General features: G+C 46.6%; 1 protein-coding gene across 1 annotated transcript in view; it reads right to left on the minus strand.

Annotated features, from left to right (window-relative positions):
- LOC311329775 (disks large-associated protein 4-like) overlaps positions 1-10,799 on the minus strand; it is a gene marked incomplete at its 5' end in the record, with an annotated part of 28,871 nt that extends 18,072 nt beyond the window's left edge. The window contains 3 exons of the mRNA XM_084461690.1: positions 7,577-7,727; positions 9,203-9,450; positions 9,888-10,799. Of these exons, the coding sequence (XP_084317816.1) occupies positions 7,577-7,727; positions 9,203-9,450; positions 9,888-10,799 (1,311 nt within the window). The remainder of the gene's footprint in view (positions 1-7,576; positions 7,728-9,202; positions 9,451-9,887) is intronic.
- Between the last annotated feature and the right edge of the window lie 522 nt (positions 10,800-11,321).

Below are 11,321 nucleotides of genomic sequence, written 5' to 3' on the forward strand. Positions count from 1 at the left end.
AGATCAATTTTGGTGTCAATTGAACTAAAAATGTGGGAGGAGATAGGTTTGATAGGTTTTACAGTTTATGAAGAAATCAGAGTGATGGACTTCAAAATTCCTGCAAGGTCAAAGCGTATGAAAGTTTTGTCTCACTTGGGCCTACATTCACGTGGTGGTTTTACAGTGATAGCACCTATGGCTGATTTGTTATGATTTTTTTAGGTTTTAAACTTTAGACTGTTGCTGTAGCGCCACCTTCAGGTTTATTGACCTACAATGCAGGTTGAGGACTTTGGGTATACTACTGGAGCTATGTGCAAATCTTGGTGATTTTTTGTCCACGGGAAGTTAGACTTCAGTGGAAGATGGAGAATAATAATAATAATCAAAATTCCTGCAAGGTCAGAGTGTATGAAAGTTTTGTCTCACTTGGGCCTACATTCACGTGGTGGTTTTACTGTGATGGCACCTATGGCTGATTTGTTATGATTTTTTAAAGTTTTAAACTTTAGACTTTTGCTGTAGCGCCACCTTCAGCTTTATTGACCTACAATGCAGGTTGAGGACTTTGGGTTTAGTACTGGAGCTATGTGCACATTTTTGTGATTTTTTGTCCACAGGAAGTTAGACTTCAGTGGAAGATGGAGTATAATAATAATAAGTAAAACATTTTAATGCATTGTAAGCTCAATTTTGATAATTCAATAATCTGGTCAATGAGTTTGTGAATGACAGTTTGAAGATCCAGTGTAGCAACTATAGTATTAATTGATTGAAAAATGTGGGTCACAGGTTTTGTTAGCTTTTTTTTTTCATAATTGAACATTAACTTCAGCAGCTGTGTACTCAGTCAGTTGCCAATCAATCAATTTAGTCATTGTAATCCTCGGCGGGGGTTGGGTAGGGTTGCCAACAGCGATGTCTCAGATTCGTGGAGCTTGCGTTGGATTGTGGGTAATGTAGTTTTCTCTGTATGAAGTGTTGGTTTCAGAGGACAGAATTAAACATATTTTTAAAAATTCAATTTTTGAGATAAAATTCTGAAAAAAATCATACTACATCTTGGATATGTGGCCAATGTTGTCACTCTTTATGAGGATGATCAGACATTGATTTGGCGAGAATTAATAGGAACTATACAGAACTGTTAACAGTAACACTTTTTGAAGTGCTGTGGGCTCTATTTTTCATATTTCAAAAATCTGTGAGGATCGTTTGGTGAGGACAGTCTGAAGATACAGTAGATCGATTTTGGTGTCAATTGAACAAAAAATGTGGGAGGAGATAGGTTTGATAGGTTTTACAGTTTATGAAGAAATCAGAGTGATGGACTTCAAAATTCCTGCAAGGTCAAAGCGTATGAAAGTTTTGTCTCACTTGGGACTACATTCACGTGGTGGTATTACAGTGATGGCACCTATGGCTGATTTGTTATGATTTTTTAAAGTTTTAAACTTTAGACTGTTGCTGTAGCGCCACCTTCAGGTTTTTTGACCTACAATGCAGGTTGAGGACTTTGGGTATAGTACTGGAGCTATGTGCAAATTTTGGTGATTTTTTGTCCACGGGAAGTTAGACTTCAGTGGAAGGAGAATAATAATAAATATAGCTGCAAGCAGCAATAACGGGGCCAAGCACAATGAACGCATCAAAGCCAACGAGCAAAACACGCCATAGCTACATTGGAGCTATGCATGTGAGCATCTATGTCGCCTGACCAGGTGAATCAGGTCAAATTCATGCAACAGTATCATCATCACCATGATCATCATCATCATCATTATACAACTGCATTCACATTCAATTCATCTGAAGGCGTCAAGTGAGAGTCAGGTCCTTTTTAGAATCTCATTACATTCATTCTATTTTGGTACATATGTTTTAGAACCTATTTCTCTGCATGTCTACATGCCACATGATCATTCTCCAGGCCTTCCATCTGCCTGGAAGGCCCACCTCTACCATCAAGTCTCAGTGCGGGGATTTCTTGATAATTCAGCTACCTATGAAGAACACTCACAACTTTTGTTTCTCTCTACACCTCACAGTTTCCAGAAGAATGCCCCCCCTACACTTGGTGTAAGTAGGCTATGTAGTCTGTGGGCTACTGTCCTCTCCCAGGATGAAGTGTTTAGATTAAAGGCTAAAACCCTCTCCCTGGTTGAAGTGTGTAAGCTATATACTGCAAAAGGTACACTATCCAAACTTGATACTCTTTACCACTCTACCATCCAGTTTGTCACCCATGCCACATACAATACACACCACTGCACTCGTTACTCTTTGGACAACTAACCTTCCCATCAAACCTGTCATAACATTCCCTAGTTTAATCTCATTTGCACCCTTCTCCAACTATCACCTCTCTACCTATGTCACATTTTACACTAAATGCCTCTCACACACTGACTCCTACAAAAGCCAGTTCATTTACAATGGCTCTACACAATATCCAGTCTTAAAGCAGACTTTAAAGATGTACACACACATCAATTCTTTATGAACGCTGATAGCATTTGTGTAACAGAAACATCGCTAGCATCTGCCATAGCCACATTTGAGCTATGCATGTGACTGTCTTTGTCGCCTGACTAGGTACATCAGGTTAAATTCATGCAACAGCATCATCATACAACCACTATCACAGTTAATTCATCTGATGATGTCAAGTGAGTGTCAGGTCCTTTTAAGCATCTCAACACATTTCTTCTTTTTTGGGACATATTTCTAGGACCTATTTCTCTGCATGTCTACATCCCACATGGTCATTCTCCCGGCCTTCCATCTGCCTGGGAGACCCACCTTAACAATCAAGTATTACTGCAGGGATAGCTTGACAATTCAGTAATCTGTGAACAACAATCACAATTCTTGTTTCTCTCTTAACCTCACAGTTTTCAGAAGAATGCCCCTCTCCTACCCATACATTTGGTGTAAGTAGGCTATGTAATCTAAGGTCTACTGCGATGTCCCTGGATGAAGCATGTATGCTATAGACCATTTCCTTTCCCTAGATGAAATGTGTATGGTATAGACTACTCCACTCTCCCTAGGCTAATAGTTACTACCCTCTCCCGGGATGAAATGGGAAGAATGGAACTACCCTACAGCATCTAGAAGATTCAAAAACAATCAATAATCTACCCTCTCCCTGGGTATAATTCTGTAGTCTAATTGGCTACTCTCCCTTTTCCTGTGAAGTATGTTATATATAAAATAGCTGATAATAGTGTTTCTGGGAGATTGGAATTGTGTCAATTACCTAAGATTTGCACTTAATGTGTTGCAGTAAACCTAGCCTACAAGGCTACTAATGACATGTCTGTAATGTTTAAGAAGTCTCACAGTTAAAGTAAGGTAATGTCCATCCAATTGACCTGAATGACTACTGTCAAACTAAAGTGGAGTCCATATGCATTCAATTGTAGTGATCTTGATTATTTCAGTTAAACAAGCACATTCTTCATATAAGAAGAGACGACACATTGGTTTAATTCTAGCAATGAAAATACAATGAAAGTGCAATGGGGGTCCCTTTGCACAACAATGCTTATATAAACATCAAAATGTAATCTGACAGTGTTGTGCCCAATTAGTAAGTTGTAGAGCATGCCATCAGCTACCCATACAAGCATTATGAACCCCATTTAGCCACGGGGGGCGCTACAGCAATCAATTGCGTTTAAGCCACTTTTAAGAATTTTGCCTCGTTGTACCGCCACCCTTTGGCCTAACTGCTTCATATTTCTTCAGTTACCTCAAGATATGCTCTGGTACTACTATATCTGTTTTCGGAAATACCATCCAAGCGGTTAGGCCTGAACAGGAAATGAGCTCTCTAGCGCCCCCATTCAGTTAAATCTGGCCAGTAATGGAGGCTTTGCCTCGGGCTGACATTGTCGGTATGAACACAAAGTTTTGTGGTGTTCCATGCATTCCTTCAGAAGTTATAGGCCTTTTTGTGAAAAGACACAGCCTCTGCAATATTCAATTGCTCATAGTGGCTCTTTTCATCAAGTTTTCTAAATTATGCCGAGATGGAACTTTAGATATTCATTGCTACATTCTATCTACTGTGCTTCATGTAGATTGACAAAACTTCCTAGGAGGAGATAGATTTCAAGTGTTTTTCAAAAAATGCAAAATTGTTGCAAATTAACATAATCCGAAGTTATGGCTCCTTGAGGCAAATTTGTTCACCCTGATGAGACATATATGCCTCCAAAGCTGCATGACTCTAGCTCCAACGGGGCATGACATATGACCATTCAAAGTTTGCATTTTAGCCCATTTTATGTATTTTGTCTTGTTATAGCGCCACCCTGTGGCCAATCAGGCTCTTCTTTCTCCAGTGACCATTAGACATACCCTGGTAACACTGTACCGTGGTTCGGAAAGCTCTGCATGGCGGTTAGGCCTAAACTGAAAATGAGCTCTTTAGCGCCCCCATTTGGTTTGATTGGGCCAATAATGCAGTGGCCGCCTCAGGTTATATCTGCACAGATGTCTACCAAGTGGCGTGGTGTTCTGCACAACCCTTAAGAAAGTATACCACTTTATGTGAAAAGCCACGCCCCATGCCATTTTCATTGGCTCATAGTTGCTGTTAAATTTAACTTTTTAAACTTTTGCCGAGATGGAATTTTAGATATCGTTCCCTAGATTGTGTGTAACGGATTTCATGCAGATTGGTCAAAGTCTCTAGGAGAAGATAGATTTTAAGCATTTTTCAAAAAATTCAAAATGGCGGAAAATCTATATAACCGGAAGTTATGGGTCCTTGAGGCAAATTTGTTCATCATGAGGAGAGACATATGTGTGCAAAGTGTCATGTCTGTAGGTTAAATGGGGCCTGAGATATGCCTGTTCAAAGTTCGCAACTTCAGTCGGCTGCTATAGCGCCCCCTTTTGGCCAATCAATGTGAGACTTGCTCCATGGCTTTGGGCCATAAGCCTCTACCATCTTGCAAAGTTTCGTAAAAAGTTACCAATCGGCTATAGGGCCTGGCATAGGCTCCCATGGCGGAAAAAGAATAATAATAACACTACCAATAACAATAGGGTCTTCGCCCCTTCGGGGCTTGGCCCCTAATAATATAGGCAAATACAATAGGGTTCCGGCAGCTACGCTGCCTGGCCCCTAATAAGTAAGTCTCCAAGAATAGAGTAGCTACGCTTTGTTCTGAAAGTAATAATACATCATTGAAGATTTTTGTGAATTTTGAAGTCTTTGATCATGTTCTTCATCTTGCTTTTGTTGTTGGAGATATTCAACACATTACCACATCTGCCGATCCTCCAATACAAGCAAATCATACTGGAGCCAAAGCCAGGGAACCAGCAGGTCTGGTAGAGATTCCAGCTGAGTCAACGTTGATCTCCAACGTTGACCCTGTGATAAAGGGCTATTTCACTGTTTAAACAGCAGCAGAGAGACGGGGTGGCAATAATAGCCTGTCACACCTCACACCAGTCAGGATGATCTGGAGGAGGCAGAGAAGCAGTCTCTGTTTGTTCATCCTGCAGAGACGACCTTTCACCCCGGTGTGGGGACAGAGTTGTGTCAAAGTTTGCTGCTCATCTACTATTAGATATTTTGCTCATAGGCCATCAACGCTCTTTCAAAACTTTGTCATGTAAAATGATTGATTCCCTTTTCATCTTGACTTGAACTAAATTAAATCCATTAAACATTATATTTAATAACAATAACTACTTCCTGGGGGAGGTGGATAACTTGATTACATGGCTGTCATCTGTAACATTATGTGTTAAGTAGACTCACATTATTAGTGAGTCTACTGACCTCGCCACAGACAGAAACTCCTCAGGATTAGATTCATGCAAATGTCCCAGTTTACTGTGAAGCTAATAGATGTTTTCTGTTTCTGCAGGGTCGTTCCACGTTTAATGGTTTCCCCCCAAAGACGTGCCATTCATCCAAGTTATTCCCGCGATGGACTAGGCCGTGCCATTCCAGAGCCGTGCCAGGCCGTGCCATTCCAGAGCCGTGCCATTCCAGAGCCGTGCCAGGCTATTGTCGCAATTCAATTTGATTGCTTAGCATGATGGATACATTGGATAGCTTATAATGGGTCATATTGTCCTGTAAATACTACTTTACATATGTGTTAATGCCATTGAAATAGTCAAATGCCTTTAATAGTTTATAGGGAGCGTTAATACCTTTAATCGTTTATAGGGATGCGTTAATCGGCCATTCCAACATTGAGTTCATATCAAATGAATGTTGAATAGTCATGTAAACTGCTTATTCCTTCAACATGCAGCATTGAGTAGCCTACCTCATGCTGAAAAAGTACACTGACTGTAATAACACCATGTACCTTCCTATAACTCAATGTGCCACTTTGTTTCATATTGTAAGAGTCAATAATATTTGAATGAATAGAGAGTGCATATTGTCTGCAGCATGTAGGCTATACAGTATTTTGATGATCTGTGCACTTATAGACACATCACTAAAGCAGCCAGCACTCTCCCTTGGTGGTTATTTCTGCAATACAATTCATACTCACAACTATTACACTATTTTTGTCTGTCTAACATTTTGACGGTTTGCTGCTGAGTCACAATAACGTTTGCACCCACAAAATTATGAGCACAATTCTTTCCTTTAGGTCTATTTCCCTGTCCCATCGTAAAAAGTTTAATTCTCTTTCTACTTTAGAACAGGTTTTGGGGTTCTGGGTCAGAACAGACTATTTTGTTTTCATAAACAGACGCTGGAAATAGACTTCCTTTGCCAGAGGCAATTTCTTTTAAAACTTATATTAAGTATTCATTGTTTATAGTGTGATGCAAATGGGTCGGCTTGTCAGTTGTTTATTTGTTTAAATTGTGTATTTGTTAGCCTATTATTAGATAATATTAGATATTTAATATCCTTGAAAGCCCTTGATTTTTTGCACTTTATTGTAGGCTATTGCTGCGAGTCATTTCAAGTAGGCTATATGCTGATATTTGCCGACACAACAGAAACTGGAAATAACCTATCTAATGTGTGGATTGTTTTTACATTATGTATTTACAGGGGAAAAAATGAAATTAGAAAATCATTTGACTATGTGGCCATCCTGACACACACTGTAAGTATTGCTTATCTGTGGGCTCAGGTCATAATCATCTCTTATTCTACATGTACTGTACGTTTTCACTCCTGAGAAACGGCTCCATGTGTCTGTCTACAACGTGTCTGCTTGTCTTGTCATTTGCTGAAATAGGAATACCTGTGTGTGTACACATCTCAGTGAGAAGTTAACACAACACACTGAGCAGACAAACGCAGCGCATGATTTCCTGGTTCTGTATGTTACTGATTTTCCCCTGAGGAGCAGGAATGAAAGCGTGGGCGCTGCGGTAACAGCCTCCTGCAGATCAGTCAAAAAAAGGTCAGACAAAAATGGATCTGACGGACCAATAGGAACGCTGTGTCAGTAAGACGGGGGAGAGGAGCGGGGCATGTTGAAACAACCGGATGTCCCTGTGGGTGTTCCTGTGGGGGTCCCTGTGGGGGTTCTTGTGGGAGCGGCCAGGTCTCTCTGAGACGCTGATAGGAGTGTCCTGTACATACCTGTCCCCTAGCCATGCCTCTGCCCAGTGCGGCGAAGCTCTGGTTGAAGTCGTTGTCCCAGTGGTGCATGGGGGGCTCCCCCGGGCTCACCAGGCAGTCCAGGTTGTCCAGGCTCCGGTTGGTGGCCAGCTCTCTCAGGGAAGGGAGACAGCTGATGGGGGTAGAGGAGCTGAATTAGAGTCTGAAGTCCCCCAGAGCGACGTGGGACAGAGCTAGGACATGGTGTGCTGATCCTCTGATTGCCATCTACCTTTGAACCACAGTCTAGGCCTAATACTTACTGATACTTGCCTTGTGGTTTAGTTTGATCAAACTAAACTAACCAGGCAGCAACTGAAGTCAGTGTCTGGTTCAGAGGTACATGGCAACCAGAGGATCATCACACCTAACTCCCACACGTCCCAACTCTTTCAACAACAACAAAAACAGTTGAAGTACAGTGCGGACGAAACATTTGATATTGTTGGTTTCAAAACAAAAGTACGAATATCAGAATTCAACAGTTGTTGTTGTTGTTTTTGTTTTTGTTGTTGTTGTTTTGGGCTTTCTGATCCCTCAGATCACATTCTAAAGAGAGAGATTTCCTCTGTTCTGTGTGGTAAAGACACCTGTTAGTGCGGCTGGGTATTGAGGGGCTAGGGGTGGGGGGGTGGGGGTGGGGGGCAGAGACTGTGGTATCAACACACCACGGAGCACCTGCTTCCAGGGGAGGGAGGTGGGGGGGGGCAGGAGGAGAAAGCACTGGGCAGGCTAGACGTGACAAGGCATCGCAGTGCAAGGAAGATGCAGGTGGCAGGAGGAGCGCCGGACGCCTCCCTCACACTGACCTCAGGTGCTGCATAGAGCAGGCGCTCCCTAGCACCGGCCAGGGACAGTCCTGCTGCACCGGACCGCAGCCGCGAGGCCTGTCCCCGGGGGCGGGGGGGCGGGCAGGGGGTACCAAAACACAGGACACAAAACAGTTCACTTTTTCCCCACCATAACCCGTAACGGTCATATTGTTATTTGACTGAGTGTTTCCCTTCGCTATCAGGGAACAGAATCTTGATGAAGATTTGAAGATTAGTTATAAAGGTGAAGTACACTAGCTGGATTTCTTGGGAATTGACTGAATTCCAAGTATGAGAATAGTGACATTGATGGGATTGTGCCACCTGCTGTCCATTTGTGGTAGCGATCTGGGTTGATTTGTTTTACAGCTTCCCTCTGGAATATTGCTCTCTATAAAGCGCATTGTGTTGCCTCTGTGTATGAAATGCGCTATACAAATAAAGTTTGATTTGATTTGATTTACGGCAAATTAATGAGTTTGAATGAGGCTTTAGCGTTGTTGTACTCCAGTCTGATGCGGAGCAGAACACTGCTGTCTGGGCAGTCTGACTCAACGTTAGTGGGTTTTGGGGATAAGCCTTGTCATTCGTTCACTACTGCCCAATCAGTGGCATTTTATTTAAGGACGCCTTTCAGGACACCCAATGTGCATAAAAGAATCAATCAATTGTGATTGGTGTAAAGAAATACAGCGCTCCCCCCGTCCATCCCGAACGGGAACGAGTCCAGATCTTTCTCCAGCGCCGGCCCGGTGTGAACGCGGTGCGGAGAGAGGTCCGGCGGGGCGTGACTCACTTGTGCGGCGGTGGCGGCGGCAACGGCGGCGCCTGCTGCTCGCTCAGGGACAGCTGGGTGGCCTTCAGGTAGCTCTGGCGGCGGGCGGCGCTCTTGGGCGAGGGCTTGGGGCTGCCCTCCGAGTCCTCGCTGTCCTCCAGGTCGCCCATGGCTTTCACGTAGCTGCCGCTGCGCATCCTCCGGCAGGGGATCTGGGGCTCCCCGGCTCGGCCCCGGCCCAGCGTGGCGCTCCAGTCCCCCGCGGGCACCTGCAGGACGCCGCCACACACACCCCGATTGGACTTCAATTGAAAATGTTAAAAAAGAATTCACCTTTATTTTAGCAGGGAGTTCCTGTTAAGATTGTGATCTCTGTTATGAAGGAGCCCTGGCCAAGACAGCTGCAGAGTTTCAAGTAACAACAACAGAAATAACATTTCAAATGACATACTGTACAGTAAGTGACGTTAAAAGTGCATAACACAGTAGCAGCAATAAGATTTCAACACAGCATAAAACAACATTTAAATACAATACACAGTATTTCAACACACACACACACACACACACACACACACACCCTGGTTAGACTCTCTCAACACACACACACCCTGGTTAGAATATAGAACATAGAATATAGGTCAATATGGGTCAAGTCAGTTCAGGAAAGTAACAGATAGCATTGACCGCGACTCTGACAGTGGACGGTGGTGCTGATGAGAGCGCTGCTCCGTCTCCCTCCTACCTGAAGGTACTGACACGCCAGGTCCTGGTGACACGACTTGGACTTGAGCAGCGTCCTGTTGACCGTAGCGGACCCCTTCTGCAGCACCTGCCTGGCCTGGCTGAGGGTCAGCGTGGACCAGGAGCCCCTCTTCACCAGCGTGCCTGGCCTGCCCACCCCCCCCGCCTCCCCCCCCCCTCCTCCTCCTCCCCCCCCTCCCCCCAGGGGCCCAGCAAGCGCCGCGGGGCACGCCAGGTACTTCAGGTCCCCGCTGCTCTTGGAGGTCTTGAGGGTGTGGTGGTGGTGGTGGTGGTGGGCGGAGATGGTGTTGTAGCCGTGCGGTATGTGTCTGGTGGGCGCGGCCTGGCTGTCCGACACCGCCCTGCCCAGGGTCATCATGCTCAGGGGGTTGCGGTAGGCCACGGCCACGGTGCCCGCCTTGCCGGCGGCGGCGGTGTCGCTGTCCAGCGCGTCGTCCGAGCCCCAGAGCCCCAGGGCGTTGGGCCGGGGCCTCTGCCGGGGCCCCTCGGTCTTGGCCCTGTCTTTGCTCTTGCTCCTGCGGGTCTGTCTGGTTCCGTCCTCCCCTCCTCCTCCTCCTCCTCCTCCTCCTCCTCCCCCTGCCCCCGTCGCACCCTTCGCCGCCGCCGAGCTCTCCAGGGACTGGGACTTGGCGAAGAGCTTCTGGACGGAGTGCACCAGGTGTCGGATGCGTCCGGGGCTCTCGCTGCGCTGCTTGGACACGCGGCTGCGCCGGTGGAACTGTAGCGTGCTGAAGCCGTCTCGCTGCAGGGGGAGGTGCCTCTCCAGCTGGTCCAGCAGGCCGCAGGGCAGCCTGTTAGCCCTGGCCGCCGCCGCCGCCGAGGACGATATGGTGGCCGAGCCGCTGGTGATCATGGGGATGCCCCCGCCACCGCCCAGGCCCAGGCCCAGACCCAGACCCGAGCCCAGGGACACGGGTCCCGCCCTGCTGCCCCCTGCCACGCCGTAACCCCGGGGGGGGCAGCTCTCTGGCGGCTCCCGCTCCGCCTGGGCGCCGAGGGGCAGCCGGGAGAAGGCGGCGCTGTTCGCCGCCGGGCCCAGGGGCAGCAGGCAGTCCGGGGGCAGGAAGAGGGGCAGGGGGTGGGCGGGGCCGGCGGACGGGGGGAAGCGGTGCACGTGGGGGTCCAGGGTGCCGTAGTGGCCGGCGGTGGGGCTCAGCAGGAAGCCGCGGGGGTCGCCGGTCAGGGGGCACAGGGGCCTCTGGGAGCCCGCCGGCGGCTCGCACGAGTCGGACAGGTGACGGCTGCGGCCGGCGCCAAACCCTTTCATGGTGGCCGACCCACACTTCCGCCCTCAGAACACGCCTCCTGCCAGACCGGCTCTACAGCCCAGCTGGGCTCATCCTGCAACACACAGGCACAGAACCACAACCATCAC

Source organism: Borostomias antarcticus (genome assembly GCF_949987555.1).
Source record: "Borostomias antarcticus genome assembly, chromosome: 3".
Taxonomy (NCBI): domain Eukaryota; kingdom Metazoa; phylum Chordata; class Actinopteri; order Stomiiformes; family Stomiidae; genus Borostomias; species Borostomias antarcticus.